We start from the raw sequence: 21,352 nt of genomic DNA, 5'->3' as shown, positions 1-21,352 counted from the left end.
TTATTATTTCAAATATAATTATCTGTTAGGATTTCTGCTACATTACAAATAATGAAAAGAGCTTCTAGTGGAGTGGACTTCTAGTGTGGTTCAACTACAGTATAAAGTACAAAACATCAGAAGCATCCTCTAAATTTTGAATTGCACCTTCTGCTTCTTTAATGCACCTGTGAATTGTTTCAAGATTTGTCTTCAACGTGCCTCTCCTCTTTTCGACTGACAACTAGAGTCAGAGATCGTAGCTTTCATCTGGATTCAATATGTTGGTCTGTTGATGGACAGAGAAGGTGATCTTTATTCCTTATATTATTTCCATGCACTTGGTGTGGGAAAGGTTTACAGTATATAGCTCATAGATATTATTTCATTTGATATTAGTCTTATGAAGCAAATGTACCTGTATGATTGAGTACTCTTCTCGTAGTATTTGAAGCATTCGAGAGCAAGTGTCCTAATAGTTTGTGGAGTAATGTCTTTGTATCTAACTGTATATGAGTACTTAATATGTACCTTTTTTAAGGCAGTAGTTTATTTCACGTTGAGGTCCTCCCTTAGGTGTGAGTGTACGTCACAGCTAGTTGGGCAGCTGGCTGTCCTCCTCCTTTCCTTTCAGGGCTTCAATCAATAATTTACCTGGCTCGGTCATATCGATGGCACCTACTCCCTTTTCTCTTCCCCTCGCTCGCTTGCTCGTTCTTTCCATGAAAACTGTTGATGACAAGGGGGTAAAAGAGCTCATTAGCAAATGACAGAAAAAGGGAGAGAGGGAGGAAAGCACTATCATTCTATCAGACAGGTGTTTTCGGTCTTTGGAACAACAGCAGGAACAGTGGGAGGTGACTTTCACTGCCCTAAGACGCTGATACACAAAGGACAAGAAACGCCTGAGGAAACTTCTTCAGAAGTTTGAATGGGAATACAGACTGTTTACAGAAGTTTGTTCTGTCTCTGACGTAAATTTGTTTTAGGCTTTTTCTTTGTTTGAGGTTCTTATTGTCTTTGAAATTCGTCACTATGTCGGGAGCCACCAGTGACCAGCTGCACAGGTCAACTTTAACTGTCTATTTGGTAAGTTTATGTTGTCTCCTTGTTCTCTACTTTTGGTTTCTGTTCATGGTGTGGACACATGAGCTGTAATGTAGTGTTTCAAATGGGAGGAAGAATTACGATGTATATTTAAACATGGCCTAGCTGGAGTGACTTGGGTGAGTATCGATCAGATTTAAAATTCCAGTGTGTTTAGTGATAGCTGAAGTAACAATTGTTTCTTTTGGTGTGTTTTATTTCTCTTTGTGCATGTGTGTTACTGTAGAACCTGATGGAGCACTTCAATCCTGGCCTCCAGAAGCTTGTTTCTCTAGGAAACAGCTATGTCAAAGCTTTCCAAGGTGAGTGAGTTTGAGTGACTGGTGGGTAGATGTGTGGGTGATTAAGTGTGTGTGTGTGTGCATGCACATGTGTTTATGAGACAGACATTTTCTAATAGTTATTTTGATCATTTAAATGTACACTTTTCATTTTTAATTGTCAATTTACACATATAAATATGTTATTTAAAAGTATATAGAAGTACATATAATGATGTAACCAACATCTTTTTTTCTTTTGGTTTTGTGTTACAAGAAGATTTTGATGTTTGACAATTAACGGTAATCCCATGTAGGATGAGCCAGATGTTTGGCATGACAGAAATAGAAACTAACTATACTTAATGTGTAAAATACATAATACACAATCAAATGTTAATCAGAGGACATAATACTGTTGATTCTGTAGCTGGATTTTGTCTTAGTTGATGTTAGTACTAACAAAGATAATTTGTAGCACTGAAAGTTTTACCTAGGTTGTTTTTAATGCACTAGCAAAGTTTATTTAGCGTTTGTGAACAAACACAACTTTTTCTGGAAGCTAGAAGTCACTGGGTTTGTATAGGGAGTTGGCTTCATACAGTTATACAGTTGAGTAGTGAGCCAAAATTAAGTTTATACTTCAAATAAAACATGTAATATGAAGTTTATATTTCAGTACTGATAGCAATATGGAGCAGAATTTAAACCTGTTTTCATCAAAGCCTGAGGTACCCCTGTCTACATATCTCCAATCTTTATCCTGTGTTATGTTAGTAACTGGGTGAGCAGCATGTATCATTAATGCACCTCTCTGCCTGATAAAACAAGAACAGGCCATCAGTCACAGGGCAACAAGGCAGCGTGGTAAAACTATACCCACTGACATGGGGCTATTTCTAGACCAAAAGCACACATCACATGTCAGCAGTGCGAGGCTTGTGTTTTTTAATGAATAAAGGCAGAATTGTTTGACCCATTTAGGAGTAGTTTAACAGGCTGTGATTTGACTCCAAAGCCTATACGTTTATAATGTTAAGTATTTGAAAAGTTTTTAGTTTGTTGTGCATTTTTGTGTGTGTGCCCCACAGCCTTAGCTGTTTGCAGTGAGGCCTACTTCAGCGCTGTGGCTAAGATGGGTGACCAGGCCCTTCACACGCTTTCATCTCGCTCTCTTGGTAAGTGTGTGTGTATGTGTGATTGATTACTCAGTCTTTCCATTACAGGTTTCACCCTTAATTTATTGCATTCATTACAGAAACAGAACTGCCCTCTAGAGATGTCCAAGTGCTCTATCAAGTTAATGTCGAGCCCAATCATACTGACACATCCCAGATTATAAAATACAACATATACTCATCACAAGAGTTTCCCCTCGGGGGTTTAAATAAAGTATTTCTGATTCTGATTAACCTTAAAATTTTCACTGCTTTCCACTGCTCTTTCTCATCCTCTTCTGTGTGTGTCTCTGTGTGTGCGCTCATGTATGTGTATTTGAATGTGTATGTGCGCAGTTCTGAGTGCATGCATGACTGGATATTTTCCACAAGCTTTACTTTCACTCTGACCCTGGGTATGTGTGATTGTTAGCTGTAATTAGCATTATGCTAACGTATCACCATTGAGATTGTGTGGGCTCATACACCAGTGCTAGCACCACATGACACTTGAAGTTCTGCTAGGTTGGCTCACTGAGAAGGTCAGGGAGCCACAGCGTGACCAGGGGCCCTATTGAGTGACGGCCTCTAAATTATAGATGGGGACAGTCTTTCAGCTGCACTCAATTCATTAGTGCAACCACAATCCATGACAATAGACAAGACCAGAGGCACCCATAATATAAAGGGTTTAGCTAACTTTCCACCATCTTAGCAGTCCAGCTGGTTAGATCAAAGGAATCTCTAGATGACTTGAGTGGTCTTGAATTGTGTTAAAGTCATATATCAAATTACTGACATCCCCGCTAAAATATTGTGCCTTTCTTTTGTAATGGACATAAATTCATAGAAAATGACATCACTGGTAAGTCAAAATGTAACTGGATCTTTTGTATTCTAGATATAACAATATAATATGTAACATTTAGAAATAGTTCAGACCACCTAAAGCTTTTTTGATATTTTAAATTATGTGTGTGGGTTGATCTCGTCCCTTTTTGGTCAGTCAAGTTTCTGATTTACCCATCTTTTTGTTTTAAACAGGGGATGTCCTGATCCAGATATCAGAAACACAGAGGAGACTCACCGCGGAGATGGAGGGAGTGGTCAGTATATATCTTCAGTCAATACTCATGTTATTCAAACCAAAACACAGGATCCCAGCAGTCTTGGAAATGCAGGATAAACCTTAGAATTGAAGTGTCTTGAAAAGTTTAACAAAAAGTGTACATGTTTTTATTGGTTTGTAATTATGCTTGGTGGTGATCAGGTCATATTTATAAATAATAACCACAATAAATTATTTCCCAAGTGACAGGTTCATCTTGCTAAAACAAGCTGTGGTTTTATTAAATCCAATTGACTTTTAACATAAATGAGTAGCAATGACATATAGCATAAAAGAATACATACAAGAAATACACTTGTTTGGATTTTACCCAGATATTGTTTAATATGAATTAACCTTTGTTAATTAAGAAATTTGTGTAGGATGCTGATAAAATCACTTTTGACTCATTCCAAACTGGTGCACCAAAGCTGAGCTTTACAGAAAGCTTTTGGGAGACGAGTTCCTGCTTGCATTTCACTGCTTGTTTAAAATTCATAGTGCCACTCGAACCCTTGTGCTTGATTGCAGTGGTTTTCAGTGATGTGAATAAGCAAAACGTGGCCTCTGATTAAAAAGTTGGCCGTAGCACATTTGCATATAGATGTAGTCAAACAAAACCATCAACCTGGTATTGACAACTACAGTTTTAACAAGGGGACAGTTTCCTTAATGACTTGGCTACATCACAGGGACATTGTTTTTCTTCCTGCTACAGTTTCGATGGTTCCAGATAGAGGTGTTGCAAGCCATGGAGAAGAATGTCAAGTTGGATGAAGAGTACATTGATGTGAGTTTACAGAGGGGAAAAGCATATGTTTTTATAGCTACCAGCTACCAAGCATATGTTTTTATAGCTACCATTAAAGCGTTTCCCTACGGGGATCAATAATAAAGTATTTCTGATTCTGATTCTGATGACTGGGTTTTTAATGGGCTATTTAGGTTAGGAGTATGGTTTATGATAACAATTAAGCAGCTATTCTATATGTTCTCAGTGGAAGGTCTGCATAAACATAGTATTATTATAGTATTATATTATAAATATTTTTCAAGTTATTGGCTGAATAGAAATAAAATTCTGAGAGAGTCAGTAAGATATTCCTCAGTATAATTTTGCAAATAAATGTTTAGTGAAGTTGCTTAAATAAATTTAAGGATTGTTGCTAATTCCTACTTTGTGGATCAACATATGGAAGCTACTGATGTGTACAGTATATTGTGGAGTTTGCGTTTGTTGCAATTTTCCTAATGATGTCTCCTGAAGCGTACCTACATTAATGGTAGTACAACAAAATTTATCTTCACACATCCTCCAATAAGACAAGAGAACGCCACTGCAATTGACCAGTAACTTTTTCTTTTTGGTTGGCCATTCGCAGACAATCTTGTTGCTGTAGACAACTTTGAAAGAATACCTCCCATGTATCTGGTCATTTTTATCCACATTTATTGCATTTTCACCTATATGAACCTCAAATCCGCTTTAAGTCCTCATCTGCGGAACAATCACAATACAAGACACTGATTTAGATACAGCACCGCCTATAATCCAAATGAAGCAAATCTGCAGGTCAAATACCCATCTGAGTCTGAATTATTCAGTGAGGTTAAGTCAGTCAAGAACAGATTCAGTTGAGAGGTAGTTAGTCCAAAACTGTCCGTAAAGTGAGATGTTTGTAGAAAATGTCTAATTTAGGAAAACTTTTCATTATCACATCAGAGCTTCTTAAAGGCACGGTTCACCCCAAAATCAAAAATATGTATTATTACCTGTTGTGAGTTGCAGAGTTTTGGAGATATCGACCGTAGCGATGTCTGCCGTTTTTGAATATAATAGAATTAGATGGCACTCGGTTTGTGGTGCTCAAAGCGCCAAGAAATACATTTGAAAAACTCAAACAGCAATGTCTCTTTCCAGAAATCATGACCCGGTTACTCAAGATAATCCACAGATTTGTTGTGAGCAGTTTTATGTAGGAACTATTTTCTTTCTACCGATACCTACATGAGTGCCACATAGTCCCGACATTTCTATGGCCGATAACTCTAAAACTCGGCAACTCACACCAAAACAATCTAGAAGGATAAATAGCACTACAGGTAAGAAGAAAAATATGTATTTTTTTATTTTGGGGTGAACTGTCCCTCAAAATCCAACTGTTTCCTGTGCTGCAGGGTAGTCGCCGAGTGTATGAGCTGGAGGTGAGGAACCAGGCAGAGGCTTTGGAGAAACAGCTCAGACGAGGAGCTTACAGAGACTCTCTGGTAGTTACACAAACATAAACACTACACAGGTTCACATACTCACTTAAATATAGTGCACACATACACATATAAGAAATGACATGTATACAATGGTACAGAAGGATTGCTACTGGACTGTGTGTGTGTGGATGTACATTGTGTGCATGCTTCCCTGTGTGTGTGTTTTAGGAGAACAGTGAGTACATGCTGTACCTGAGGCAGAGCCAGCAGGAGATCCTGAAGGAGGAGGAGAGGAGGTATCGCTTTTTGGCAGAGAAACACTGTGGCCTCACTCAGTCACTGCTCTTCCTTATAAACAAGGTGTACACACACACACACACACACACACACACACACACACTCACCAGCACCACACAACAACTGGGCAAGCCAGAGCAACCTGCCTCCTCCTGTGGCATGTTTTAAAAAGTAAAATTAGCAATTTATTGAGCTAACTTTGGGTCTAACCCCTTTGACTGGCTCAATTTAAAATGGTTACCTGTGTTGCAAGGCTAACATGCAGAGCAGGCTAAGTCTAGGCTACTTAATCAAAAAGCAAGCAAACGATTACTTAAAATTGCAAACCAATGAGCAAAGTATACATGAAAAATGCACTACAAAGCTTCTACCTTTTGGTTAATGTGCATTCCCTGTAGTATACATCAAACATAAGGAGACTTTACTTTAGATACAGGCGTTGCAAGGTATTATTCAGTCGATTAGTGCTGATGGAATAGTACACCTTGAATAATTAAGGGAATTGTAGAAGTTTTGTAATGAAAATAAGATTTGAATATTTATAGTTACCTTTTGCAATAATACAAATTTTACTTCCTTTTACAGGTATGTAGTGGATACTGTAAATATACACATTTTCATTTTCAAACATTATGATTATGAAATGACTTTTGGATGTGGTTTAGCTGACACCGTATTTACCCACGTCAGCATCATTGTCTTTGCAACAGTTATGTTTTCTTTCAGCCACCGTGGCCGAGACATTGGGCTGCACTGCATTTTTATTCCATGTCAATTGCTTGATTATCTGATGGAATTCACGTCTCAGTGTCTGTTGTCTCATTTACTGAAGTGTTTCTGTTCATTTTGTTTCTGTCTGATCAGACTGAGATTTAATGAAGTGCTCACCTCCCATCTTTTTTCAGACTGGTACATCTCTCCAGCAAAAGGCAGATGGATGGAAGGAGAAAGTGACTGACACCAGAGGGTCCAGACCGCGAACTCCCACCCATTTGGACCAAGAGGCCCAGGTACCAATGCGTTACATGGTTTAGTCAATTATTTTGAGCCAATGTGAACATTATACTCAGTTAATTAGTATTCTAAGCACCAGGCAGCCTGAAAAGAAGCTGTGCTGACTTGGGATGCTGCATCAGTGTCTGTATATAGCCCCAGTGACATGATTTATGGAGAACCGCACACCCTGTGCTGCGTTAAAAATACCATAAATTATCAAATAGGGGCCAGGGCCTTTGTTATTATCAACTAGAGAGAACAGGCCTTTATTAGAGACAAGATATCATTAGGCACAGTCTTTTACACCCAATTCCCTTGTTTTATCAGTATACTACTGTATTATGTTTTAGTAAGAAGCATTCCCTGGTTTTTAATATGCTCTGGCACTTCCGTCCAGTGGTTCAGGGGTCGTTATTTGTTCACTGCATTGAAAGGTTTTTACTGTACACTCATGGATATTTGATGCGATCCAGTACAACAGCTCAGCCATAAATGTTATCTTTACAAGATAATAATGTTCAGCTTTGATTGACACTGTTAGAGAGGTATTAATTTAACTAAGTGTTTATTATTGAGGTTGTGGTTTGCAGTGGTGTTTAACTGCACTGCATTATATTGAGAGATGTTTGTAATATTCTTCTCCCTTCATGTTTGTAAATGTTGTGGGCAAAACAATCTCTCAATATGATGCAGTCAATTTGAACCCCACTGCAAACGACAACCTCAATAATAAAAATAATGGTAAAATTAATACCTCTCTGACAGAGGTCAAAACTGAACATTATTATCGTTGTAAAGGTATAATTTATGGCTGACCTGGCTTAGATTTTACAGGTGTAGCTAATAAAGTGGCTTCTGAGTGTAAATCACCTGCAGGAAGTGTTGAATTTCTTAGAATGGATCACAATTATTTACGTAATGACTGAAATATTTCAGTTAAAAATGTTTTGTATACATTTAGACAGCAAGTCATTGTGGCTCTGCACAGATGCTACAAATAAATCCAGCACCAACGCAGCTTCTTCATGGTCTATCAGCTGCAGTAAATTTAAGCTTCCCGCTGAAAGCAAAAAACCTAATTGTGGTAGGTTTCAATTAATAATTTTAATTGTGTGGACACAGCAGTTAATTTATGTTGTTTCTGACCAGCTGCGAGGTTCAGTGAGCTCCCTGTTGCAGACAGTAGCCAGAGATGAAGATATGTCCTGGGCAAGGAGGGAGCAGCAGGCACTGGGCAGAGTGCCCTCTAGAGGTGGGAGGAAGACTGTACTTTGTGAAAGATTTGATTGTTGTAAATTAATGTGATTACATTCTGACAACTTTTGAAGCCAAACAAGATCAGCAGTATTTGCCTCTGCAGCATTAGACTTACACAACCAATAAACACTGTTATGTACATTGGTATTGTGTAAATTAACATAATAGAGTTCTTTCATTCATGTCTTATAATGATAATAATAAATATTATAATAATAAAAATGAATAAATTAGTTATTTTATTTTTGCCTGTGAATTCTCATTCATTTATGAATACCCAGAATGGTCCCACACCTGTCTTTGAATTTGCTTTTTCAATGTCGTGTTAAGCATGAGGCAGAAAAGTTTTTCCATGACTATTTTATGTCCAACTCTCTCTCTCTCTCTCTCTTTCCATCCTATTCCTCTTTTACGCTCTGTTCCTCCTCCACTTGTTCTCCCCCCTCCAGCGCCGTCTCCCCTCCCCAGCCGCTCTCGCTCCAGCTCAGTGGGGGAATCTCTGGGTCTGGGTGGAGGGAGAGCCATGAGAGCCCTGGTGTCTCATCCCTCCTCATCCAACCCAAAGCTTCTACCTTTCAACAGGGGAGAGACTGTCACTGTACTGGTCCAGGAGCCACGCAACGGCTGGCTGTATGGACGCACTGACAGCAGCCTGCGGTGGGTAGCTGAGATAGAAGACTGTATGCATGCAGGTGCAGGAAGGAATTGCAACTGATAAATCTCTGGCACAACCATTGCTTCTTAGCCTTCTCCCTCCTCTTTGTACAATTGGCAGTGAATCACATTGTCACAACAGGTCTGAGAAAGCTAAATTATTAGAGAAACTAATTATTAGAGATACAAAAGAAAATGTAATCAACATTGTAACAATACTGTCATTTGTTCATTTATCATGAGAACAAAATGTCTGGCAATGCTGATTACTCATTTGTATAGGCAGTAGGTTGATGGCCTTGGAAGTAGAGAATAGGCTGAGTGTTTTGAAAAGAGAAATCTCAGCACCTTTCAATGTAATTTTTGAGTCATGGGTATTGATCAGCAACTCAGCAAAGCAGCACAGATGTACAAGTGTCCTTTTGTGCAATAAGGCAGTAAAGCTTTTTCATTCTGGCAAGAGCACAAAAGATTACTGTGAAACAAAATACTTGTTTGATAATCAAGAGCAGTTCACATAGAAGTTCATAGACACTGTCTGAAAAATACAGTGTGTTTTGTCTGATAGAATGTTTTACAATATATAATCCTAGTACAATGACAAGAGGATTAATAGAGATTGAGTTTTGTGTGTTGTTTCCTCATCTGTATCTGCCTTATCTCCTCCAGTCAGGGCTGGTTCCCTGCAGCTTATGTGGCCCCTATCGAGGACTTCTCCAACACTTTAGCAACAAGGTAGGAATTACTAACTATCACTCTGCACAGCAAATTTCTGCAGAGAAGTTTAGATGTCGGAAACAATCCACCTCCATAATATAGTGGCCAACATTTCTGCCTGTTACAAGGTACAGGGTGACAGGGTGACAAATTTCAGTGTGACAGGTTGACCTTGGATTTAGAGAGACCCTCACCTGGAAAAATGGATCTACTCCGAGATGTTGGCCAGCGTAAGACCTGCTAAAGTGTCCTCCTGCACGAGACCAAATGCCTAACACTTTTAGGAGCACTGTTTTTTTGCAGATCCTAAACTTTGGCCTGACGCTGAACACCAAGAGAAAAGATTGTTGTCTTACAGGAATCACACCACATAATGACTGTACTAATGCTGTACTTGTACCTAAAATGTATATTTAGATTGCTGCTCTGTAAGAAAAAATATATAGGCTTGTGGAACATACCCAGTCCAGAAGTAAGTCACCAAAATATTCCAGGTCACTGTCCTATTATGAATCACTAAAAGCTCCTATATGTGCGCCTTTGACCCCTCAGTGGTGGTTCTCTAAGAAGCCACAGTATGAACAATCTGCGGGACCCCACTGACACCTATACTGACCAATCAGAGAGCAAAAGCTATGGAGATGTCCCACCACCAGCCACACCCAACCGCAGAGCCTCTGTAGACTTCCGGCCGAACTCTCCTCTCCCTGAGAAGAAGCTGGAGCCCAGTCAGACGAAGAGCTTCAATGAACACCCACCTCCACCTCCTCCTCCACCGCCTCCTCTTCCCCCGAGTCAGAATCTTAGAAGGGGCTCTGCAGATTTTCGACCAATCTCTCCCCTCCCTGACAGGAAGGGTGAATCAGCATCTGATGTCCAGGTACCAGAGGTTTGATTCTGAAAAGAATTTACTCTCAAAGGATGGCAAAACACTTTTTTCTTCTGTTCCATATAAAGTAACCCTGGTACGCTAATCCTACTTTACTTGTTTTGGTTGTTCACATTGGCAATCCTCTCTTTTCTTAGGCATTATCACCCCATGGGCCACCTGAAAACCCACTGTTTCCCAGGTAATATTCAGTGTGTATGGGTTGACAGAAAAAAAGTATTCCCTGGATTCAGTGCTTAATGAATTCCAGTACCTGTTTGACCATTTATTAGGGATTATCTATTGGCTGTTTGGTGTTGTATCTGGGAATCATTTGTCTGAAATTATCCTAATTCAACACAGTGGCTGCCTCATGCATACTGCTTACTGCTTGCTAAATGAACAATTAAGTATGCCATTACCAGCAGACTGTTCACACTGAAGTATACTCGTATCACATAACTGACGGCCGATCTCACCCAGCCAGCTGCTCCCTCACATCTCCGAAAACGTCTCAGCAAATTTCCAAACAGACGTTATTTGGATAAACTGACCACTTATTGGGAATCTAAATGGTTACTTTCTCGCCTGAAAAAATATTAAAACCTAATAAAATTACATATTATCAGCTTTTAGCCTGGCTCAAAATCTCTGAAATTGCGCACTCTGAAGATACACAAAGCATTGTGGGGTACATACAGTTGAGTATATCCCGTAAGCTCACGCTGTATACTCAAAAATTCTTGCTAATCTAGTATACATCCAGGCATTTCTCACATACACAAAATCTAAATACTATGTCGTTGGAGCGCACTACATACTCAATTTGACGTCATACTTAGAATAAATAGTACGTTAGTATGCGATTCCAAACACAGCCGGTGTGTTGATTCCGTACAAGTATGCATGATCATGTATCAGGAATATGAAGAGTAGTGGCTTTGTGCTCATAGCAGTTGTCTGGGTTTCAATGGACACTTTAAGTATCCATTTATGTGCACCTCAACAAGAATGCAGTTGTAAAGGAAATAACTGAATACATTTTGCGGAAGTTTTTTTGGAATCAAAGGATAGATCCTAGATATTGTATAATTAACACAAATGTAAAGTGATCATGTTTAAACTTTAAAATGATCATCATTATCAGCCTCAAAAAATGGGTTACACCCTAATTCCAACCACAGATGTTTAAACCAATAAGCCGTAGTCAAATTTGAGTTTTAGAAAAAAGGAGACCCTATTAAGCATGCTCCCTAGCCACAGTCAAAATTGACCATCCTCTGGCTAGGGTCTGGTGTTAGTTTCCCAACCTGGAGTGTGTGCATGTGTGTATATGTGGTTTATTTGTGTTGGCAGAAAGCATTTGAGCCCGTGAGGTATTGTGTTACATTTTTTGTCATCCTCTTGTTTCAGAGGCACAAACCCATTCGCCACTGTAAAGCTTCGCCCCACGACGACCAATGACAGATCTGCTCCTCGTATCCCCTGATCCGTCATTGCTCATGCAGGCAGGGTTTGTAACCGAGGCTGCCAGATCAGGTTGTGCAGGCAGGATATGCAGTTTTGTTTCAGGAGAATGTAATGACATCTCTGAAATGTGAAGGCTTTGAGCCAGAGGGGCAGAGGAAAGTTTGGTGAGTTTTTTGTACAGTGTTAAGATGAGGTATTTCTTATACGAAAAGCAAAAGTGATACTGTAGTACATCTAAGTAATTTAATATCAAAACCATAAACTTTTAAAATAGTTGTTTTATCAACTCTTTGTACAGTATTTAAGTTTTTATATAGATAAGGAATAGTTAGACATTTTGGGAAATATGCTCGCTCGAAGGTTAGATGAGAGGATCGATACCACTCTCATATCTGTCTGCAGCTGGTTAGCTTAGCAAAAATACTTGAAACAAGGGTACACTGCTAGCCAGGGTCTGCCCAAAGGTAACAAAATCCACCTACCAGCACCTTTTTTGTTTTTGTTACATCTGAACAGAGCCATTCTAGCTGTTGTCCCGTTTCCAGTCTTTATGCTAAGCTAAGTTACCTGGCTGCAACATATTTAGTGTACAGACATGCGAGTGGTATTGATCTTCTCATCTAAATCTAGGCAAGAAAAGTGAATAACGGTATTTCCCAAAATGTCAAACTATTCCTTTAAGCTGATAATAGCACATGTTTATTTTATTTGCTTAAGCTGTCATGTGTCTTGCTCTCATGCTATGCTCATTTTATAAGCAAATGTGTCCCAAATCAGAATTTTTTATTCATGTGACACAGATCTGATTTGATAGATCTGAACATAAAAATATTATCCTTTCAACTCTGACTTGGGCCACTTTTGTATTTGATCCTAAATACACTATGATACACATCGGATCTAATAGTTTTCCTTCAGGCCACAGCTTCTCACCTACTGATTGTAAATTTGTAATCCTCTTCACTGTCCTGTGATTGACATGTTTTGCAATGTTCAGTGCGTGTATTTAATGTTTTGTGTCCACTGTGAGTAACAATAAGTAAAGAGACAGTAATTACTCAAGTTTTTTTATTATCATTTCTTACTCAGATCTTTTTTCTCTTCACAGCTCTCCTTATATATAATTTTATTTACTACATCATCTGATCAGAGGCAGGGAGTGTGGAGGAGGAGGGATAGAGGAGAGGAGGTGAGGTCAGGGAAGGTGGATAAGGAAGAAGAGTGGGAGGAAAGTGCACTGATATGTGAACATCTAGAAGTAAAACCAATGAGACAAAATGCACAACCTGAAATACACAGAGGAAGAAAATTAAGATTTAAGAAGTCTTTATAACATCAACACCATCTACAACACTAGTACCACCTGTTTTGAGACCACAAACTATCTTCATGAAATCATTAAGAATGATTCTGAAACTCATACAGCATGTGTGATTAAATATATACAAAAAAATGAAAAATGAAACTGGTGCCTGTTATGCCTGTATTTTCCTCCTCATGGTAACTCCCTGTCGGCCTGCCTCTGTAGTGTTTTGTAGAGAGCAGGCCTGGTCTGACTCCATGTGTGGGGTCCCGACGAAGGTGAGAGGAGTTTAAAGGTGGCAGTTACAAAATATGAATGCAGGGACGAAGAAGAGGAGGAAGAAGAAGGGGGGTGTTCAGCTATCCCCTACTCATGCACCAAGCCCTCAAACTCTGAAAAAGAAAAATGAAAACATTTGCACAAACGATGAGACAAACTCTACTGACCTACAGCGTAAAGGATAAGGCTAAGGCAATTATCTATATTTCCGTGCTGTCAACAAATCCAATGAAAAGACCGACAATGAATTGATGCTAAGTATCGTCTGTGTAACCATAGCCTGATATATCTTATTCCTCTGTGCCATAGAGCTTCATTATTGTCCAGAAACTTTTAAAAACACACCATTGAGCCGCAGCGTTGCATTGGGTGACATGGTCCTTCATTACCATGACCACACACACACACACTGTAGTTTATTTTAAGTCAATCCCACATTCACCATCCTACTGCAGTAAATACTCACTAAAGCGAAAAAATTAAACCATATATTTGTAACCTGCTTTTAATGATTTATATATTGAGTATGAACAAATGGGCTTTTTTCAGGGAATTTGCAGACAGAATAATGTCAGTCTTACCATTTAAAACAATAACTAGTTCATATATCTAGCCTAAATCTTAAATACTTAACCTCCTGTTCACACTTAAACTACATGTCATGTTTTTTTAAATCAAACAATTATTTGCACATTCATTTTCAAACATGATTATTTCCATAAACAAATGTGCCAGCTTTTACTTTTAGGTCATGGAAAATTTATCCCAGCTTTCACTGTTGAAACTGCATTGTTTTAACCCACCCTCTACCTTCTCTACTTTCTTTTATAATACATTTTGTTATACTTTGCAGTGTTCCTCCATTCTCTCACCGTCAATGCCGATCTTGCCGTCTCCATCTTTGTCGGCAGCTTCAAGGAATGCTTTTGTCTCAGCGTCAGTCAGATCTCTGCCGTCCTTGGAAAAGCCCTTCAGTACAAATCTGAGAAAAGTACAGGGTGTTGCAGAAAAGTATCACTGTAGGACAGCGTTAATGAACACATGACAGTGTGCAGGACATACACTTTATACAGCGTACAGTCTATTGGGCAGGCCTGGCCTCCCTTTTTGTGTGTCGGTGTGAGTTCCTCACTTGAGCTCTTCCTCCTCTATGAAGCCGCTACCGTCCACATCCAGAACCTGGAAAACCTTCTTGACGTTTTCAGCTGACATGGCCTTCATTCCCACCATTTCAAAGAACTTTTTAGGGTTGAATGTTTCTGCTACAAAAGAAGGTACAGACTCAACCATCAAACAGCTCTAACTTCTACCTTCATCTTTCCATTAGCCAGTTTGAAATGTTTTGTAATTAAAATTGTATAATCAGCCTAATAGGGCATAATGAATGCAATCACAGCCAGTTTTTCAAGAGCTGTGGAACTGTGTGAACTGTTACTACACAGTGGGTTGAAAAGATAAAAATGTGTGTGGATTTACTGCATCTGTCAGTATCCAAAGCTAACTTCTGGAACTTTGTAGGCCTGTTTCTGCTGAGAATAACATGTCGACCCTATAACTGTTACAGACCTGCAAAGGCATCAAGAGCTTTCTTGATCTCCTCAGCTTTCAACAGATCTGTCATCGCCATTTTGTCAGCTGGAGAGAGGGACAGAGAGCGGGAGAGAGAGAGTGGGACAGAGAGGACATAAAAGGTACAAGAAACATGAAAGATCATTATTTCAAAGAGTTCAGTGCAGACAACAGCTGAAATGGGAGCACAAGAGTGGAGGATTTGGTACAAAAGCTGTGTGCATGTGTCTAAGAATGTATTGGTTGTTAGAAAATGAACTAAAGCTCTGTGCTAGAGATACTAATATAGTCTGTTGGTTAGAGATGACATACATAAACATACTGTAAACAAAGGATTTTGACCCTGGTGGACCTGGTAGAATTACATTCAGGCATTCAAAAGACGGCCTCAGTGGAACTTGGCACAACAGGGGAGATGATCCAAGGCCATAGTTCAGAATTTAAGACGTGAGCATAAACACAGTCTGGCATACACTAAGGGGACACAAATACATATACCTCAGCTGTACATGCACACACACAACCACATTATCTAACCATTCACCTTTTATACATACTGTACAACTATGTACACACACAATCATACAAATAATTTACTTCTTTATTCATGTGGATTATCTTTCTATTCTTCTAAAACTATATGTTTGTAATCATATGTCTTTGGTCTTGTCTTTTTGCCATTGCATCCCTCTGTTGGACAGATACAGTGTCTTATTTATACAATAACACAAGACGCTAGCGAACATCTGACTGGAGGATTGAACTTGCCTTGTTGCTGTTACTGGTCTTTGCTTCCAATTCCAATTTCTCTGTTACTTACAAACAGGAAAATGCACTATTTGGGAAATACAGTGAACAAGTGACTACACCTATGCTGTATAAAACATTGCAACATTAAGTCATGGAACATTAGAGACAAGAACAAACAATAATAAAACAATAATAACATCACTTAGACATGGATGGCATCAAATCTACATGCACAGCCAAACAATTATTACCAATATGCAAACTGCGAAGTGCTTACGGAGAATGTCAAATATCTCATAAAATATCCAGTATCGAACATTGTCACTGAATAATGCAAATGTGTGACTCCTGAGTATACAGTATGTATATACAACAGCTAGCTTAAATCATTCTGTATGTTTTCCTGATATTATCCTATGAATATTTTTTCCACTAACCCAGTGCCAAATTTGCCCGCAATTACATGCATGTTTACATACTAGTATAACATGTATGCTGTGTGTCAGTTATGCAGTGTGTTATAGATGGATGACACAAGGTGTCAACACAGTGAAAAATATCAGCATTCACAGTGGAAGACTGGGCTATGCATGTAGCATGAATAATGTAAAGCTGGATGTTGCTGAAAAAGAGTGCAATGGATCTGCTAAGTCATGTTTCCCCAAAGGTTGAACAAATTGTGAATATCTACCAGTTGCAGTGCTCTGCAGTACCCTGGAGATGCCAATAGATGTCAGAACTGAGCTGAAGGCTCTCAGGGTCCTTGTTTATCTGTTTAGCGCACAGGGACCAAATGTTGAGTTGTCAAGACAGATGTTTGATGATGATGTTTGGGCCTACAAGAGAGCTCCCCTGTGTATGTTATCTTTTAGAGATTGTTCATGTCAGTGTGTGTTTCTTATGCCACATAGTGCCCTGGTGAGGATATGAGACTTGCAGAGCCCCAGCAGAATAGTTTTGATAGTCCCTCTGCAGGTTGCACTGTCTTGACCCCAACAAAATATTTACCCTCCCTGACCAAAGGACAGAGTGACTGATAAAAACAGATACATAGTCATCCTCTTCCTTTCTGTCGAATCTACTTCTTCTCAACTGTCTCTCCACCTGTTACGTGTCTAAATTTATTGGTAGCAAAAGCCAATTAGTGAGCATCTAATTGTGGTTTTTGAGATGTCTTGAGATGTGCAAACCTTTCCCCATCTATGAGATAATGTCTTACAAATAGAAAGCCTTGATGTCACCACCTAAAGATGTCTCAGGTTATCGTCTTTGGGTTTGTTTAAGACAGAAAGGTAGTTGGATACCTAATTTCACCTTGTATCAGTCAACAACACACCTTGACAGACAGTTCTGTCAAGTTGTTCTGAATCTTAATATCCTTTCACAACTCACAGGCATCATTACATATGCATCTCAGTCATCCCTGGCAATCATATGTTTGACAGCATTCCTTCAGCCTAATGTAAAGTTCACAGGTTCTTTCACAACAGCTTTGACTTTGAGGTTTGCAGATGATAGCTGTGGTGAAAGAAACTGTGTTGTAATCAAAAGGCCAAAGCCTCTATCACAATTTGCAACAACTGAGTCCTAAGTGCCCTTGAGGCCATCCTTTTTTACTCAGGGTAGCCTAAAATGTAAAAAAAAAAAAAATGCAATGCTGACACAATGACTGCTATCTGAAAGAAGTGCCGGAGAAGTGCAGAGAACAAATATGACTGTTGTGATGGATAAGTAAGGTTATATTTTAGCACCATAGCTTGTCTATTTGTCAAATGACAGACTTTCACTGAAGATTGAAAGTCAGTTCATGGCTGTCAGTGAGCTATAAATAAACAACAGAAATTACATTTTAAACCTTGAGTTCTACATTTGCGATCTACTTTTTTCCCAGAGGGAGGCAGAGGTTTAATAAATTGAAGAGCAGGCCAACATTGGTTGAGAACTCCAGAAAGATACATCAGCTTACAGCACAAAAGATAAATTCTGAAATTCTGGTGACAACACAGTCAGAAGAGAATCGTGGTACAGCAAGTGTATTATTTATAAAGCATATTTTATTAAAACCGGCAGTCTCATTATGCATCTGGGCCCTCTTTTTCAATAAGGGCCCTGTCAAAATAGTAACAACAATGAAAAACATCTAGAATATGCATTACTATTAACTACTACTACTTAACATCATGGCTACTGTGCCATGGCACTGTGCATAAACACCTGTTCATGGTGACACATGAGCCAAGAAAACACCCATTAGACCAACACCTGCTCCTAACATTACACTTTATTTGATATAGGCTACTGCAGAGAAGAAAACCATAAAAAGGAAACAACACATTGCAGCATGCCCGCGATGTAAGAAGTGAAAAATAAACATTAAACTGAAAAAAAAAAGCGGCTCGTACAAGGTGTTGTCCAGCCATGTCCAAAATCAAAAGTGTTAGTGTTAGTTCCGGACGGCCACACAGGAAGGCAGAAACAGTTTTGAACTGATATCAGAAAAATATTTTGCTCCCACTATTGATGACATTGGAAGTTGTCACATTCATATTGGTGCTGCTTTTACATGTCACTGCTGGTACAGACCTTAGTTTCTGCATTTCTTTAAGATTACGTTTATTTTTTCAATTTTAAAAAACAGTCTAAATCAAATACATGAGAGTGGTGGTACTCTAATATTTTATGATGTTGTGGTGTTATATCATGTTTTTACTGATTGATATATGCCTCAGTGGTTTTATTGATTACACCACATTCCATTTTCTTCAAGGCTTTTTTATAATCCTTCCTGGACTTACGTCCATGATGCCTCTGATTTTCTGAGTCAATTTAGTTTCTAGCAGAGCATTAACTCAGAGCTTTATCCAAAAGCACTCCAGCTATACATGTGTTTTACTTTGGCTTAATTATTCATACACCTAGCAAAGGTATTTCATTCAATTGCAGCATATCTGCTTGTCACAGATAACCTCAGCATTCATCATTCTTCTGTTCACAATAACCTAGAGCTCATTATTTTCACAGATCAAAGCACCTGAAAAACATTTGATTTAATTTGTATGTTTTTTCAAATAACTATTCTCTGCCACAACATTTAATATTTGTTTTCTGTCTTACCTGAATGAAGGGGTGGATGAGTGCACCTGAGTGGAGAGAAAGAGGAAAGGTGATGGAGAGAGAATGGAGTAGAGAGAAGAGAGAAGGGTTCGAGATGGAGGTAAGATAAGCAAGTTGGGAAGGAGGACACAATAAGACTTTTATAGCTGCATCCAAACACATACACACCCCATATACCCCCACTCACCCGCCACATCCCCACCTCTCAGTATTCTCTCTATTTTGAGAAAGGTGGGGTGGTTGTCAAGACATGACGCACACACCGTGCGATCGTTTTCGCCGCAGCACTAACAAATCACACACAGGCCTATTAATAATACCACTTTATCTGACTGCCCTCAGACCTTATCTCCTCCCTGTGTGACCCTCTTTTTCTTTTGTTTCTACATCCATCCATCTTTTCTACTCTTATCTGCTGTGATTTATTCTGACATCTTCATGTTATGAAGCTGGCGTCTTCTCACTGCCACAGCTGCCTCTATTTTGTCAAAAGTTTTAAGATGGGGGTTTAAGATAAGGGGGAAACATTGAAGTTGCAGTCTGACAGTGCTGTGCTGTTGTTGCAGTCTTGTCCAGTCTTTTCCTGCCCAATTATTAACAAGTACAGACTGAAAATGTGTGGTGTTAAAGTGGTGTTACTTTAATTTATTTTTTTTGTTTGCACCTGCATATATCGCAGGCTAAAAGCTTGAACAAAGACCTCTCTAAACTAAATAACATTAATTATAAATAATTAAGATGGAAAGAAAAAAAATTACATTTATTTCTTATTCTAGCTATCAACTTTGTAATTGAAAAGTAACCAACCATGTTTATAGAGTTGATATTAGTGTTCTAAAATTGTAGGATAACGATGCTGCCTTTTGATTAAAACTGCACTAATCAATTTTTTTATATTAACAATGGATGAAATGTGTCACGTGAAAGGTATCGCTTGAAGTGACAAACTCACAGAGAGTTATCACCCGACTCTGCAGTTCCCCTGAGCTCTACAGTGTTTTAACATCTTTCAGCTCATTGTTTTGGTTTTACAGCTGCAACTCTAATGTTTTGGTTCATTCTCATCGCTCTCATCAAGCTTGTTTCCAGCAGCAACAGGCAGCTTTTTTTAGTAAAAAAAAAAAAAAACTCAGATAAACCCACTGTACGCTACCTGCAAGCACCAAACAGCAGAGTTAGCAATTAGCTAGTGAACATAGTGGAGCATTTAGCAGCTAAAGAGCTAAAGCTCTTGAGTTGGTGGAGACCAAAACAGAGGTAAAAGGAGAATGGCTATTGGCCTGACAGTACAAATATGACTCCAAATGGAATCTAATGTTCCTCTGTGTTGTTGGATATATAAACAGACAAGAGTTTGCCAACACACTTGCCATAACAACTATACAAGGCCATAATACATAATAATCCCCTAAGTGGTCAATGCAGCTTTAAAGATATCATTCTATAACAAACACAAATACCCGAAAGCCTAACACATACATCTTCAGCTCTTCTTAAAAATAGTCAGAGTTCTTACTGAACTCTGAAAGAGCGAGGCTATGGCTGGGTTTCTGATTCCTCTGAGAGAAAGCCATGCTGAAGTTGTATGTACTCATCTTTCTCTCTTTTACCCCAAACAACCTCTACTCTTCACTTCCATTCTCCCGATATCTCTCCTTTCATCTCTTTTGCTCAAACCTGGCCATTACTTCTCTCATTCATGTCTCCTGCCATTCAACTTTCCTCTCTCCATATCAAAGAACAAATTTTCTTCTCTTTCTCTGCATCCGTATCTTTTTGTGCTATTTCCTTTATCACTTATCAGTCTCTATCCTGTCAGGCCCTCGACAGCTTGTGTAACTCTCTGTCTCTTCCTCTCTCCTTCTTTTTTCTCTCTCTCTTATTCACTTATCTTTTGTTTTGTTTTGTCCCTTATGCTTGTCAAGGCCAAGAGAGGAAATAATTTATGGTAGGTCCATGTATGAGAGATATAAAGACAGAGGAAGCCACTTGAGCTGTTACAAGGCTGCCACCAGTTAAACAAAAGGGCATGAGGCATTTTTACCCCAAAGTAGACTTTTTGTTTTTTGCATGTTGATACTGATGTTATTTAAAGCATTTGAGTTACTATTGGCTAATAATCCACTGTTTTAGTTACTTAGTTACTGCCCTCCAGGACTAATTCAACATCAAATTTTCACTTGGATTGGATTGGATTGGATTGGATTGCACTCACCTGCAAATCTTGTGTGACAGAAGGAGCCTTAAATCTCGCATTAA

At 38.9% G+C, this 21,352-nt stretch overlaps 2 protein-coding genes across 4 annotated transcripts in view; one reads left to right on the top strand and one right to left on the bottom strand.

Annotated features, from left to right (window-relative positions):
- Positions 1-105: 105 nt before the first annotated feature.
- On the top strand, positions 106-13,140 carry baiap2l2b (BAR/IMD domain containing adaptor protein 2 like 2b). 2 transcript variants are annotated; one of them, XM_044187138.1, is made up of 14 exons: positions 106-1,068; positions 1,313-1,388; positions 2,438-2,524; positions 3,548-3,609; positions 4,330-4,401; positions 5,790-5,879; positions 6,048-6,179; positions 7,022-7,126; positions 8,262-8,364; positions 8,819-9,026; positions 9,693-9,758; positions 10,293-10,620; positions 10,767-10,810; positions 12,022-13,140. In XM_044187138.1, the coding sequence occupies exons 1-14, from the start codon at positions 1,015-1,017 to the stop codon at positions 12,095-12,097; spliced, it is 1,503 nt and encodes a 500-aa protein (XP_044043073.1). In that variant the 5' UTR covers positions 106-1,014; the 3' UTR covers positions 12,098-13,140. The 2 variants fall into 2 exon arrangements, with proteins under 2 accessions (XP_044043073.1, XP_044043083.1); XM_044187148.1 differs by having other exon boundaries at positions 106-1,205.
- A 247-nt stretch (positions 13,141-13,387) lies between these two features.
- Positions 13,388-21,352, bottom strand: part of pvalb7 (parvalbumin 7) — a 42,261-nt gene continuing 34,296 nt past the window's right edge. Inside the window, exons 2-6 of one of the 2 annotated variants that reach the window (XM_044187180.1) lie at positions 19,094-19,119; positions 15,227-15,295; positions 14,793-14,922; positions 14,533-14,642; positions 13,388-13,773 (exon numbers count right to left, since the gene is read on the bottom strand). In XM_044187180.1, the coding sequence (XP_044043115.1) occupies positions 13,748-13,773; positions 14,533-14,642; positions 14,793-14,922; positions 15,227-15,287 (327 nt within the window). In that variant the 5' untranslated portion in view covers positions 15,288-15,295; positions 19,094-19,119 and the 3' untranslated portion in view covers positions 13,388-13,747. The remainder of the gene's footprint in view (positions 13,774-14,532; positions 14,643-14,792; positions 14,923-15,226; positions 15,296-19,093; positions 19,120-21,352) is intronic. The other variant, XM_044187175.1, reaches the window with a different exon arrangement.

The sequence above is a fragment of the Siniperca chuatsi genome, linkage group LG3, assembly GCF_020085105.1.
Source record: "Siniperca chuatsi isolate FFG_IHB_CAS linkage group LG3, ASM2008510v1, whole genome shotgun sequence".
NCBI lineage: Eukaryota > Metazoa > Chordata > Actinopteri > Centrarchiformes > Sinipercidae > Siniperca > Siniperca chuatsi.
Note: the sequence above shows the minus strand (reverse complement) of the source record. Positions and strands in the feature narration are given on the sequence as shown.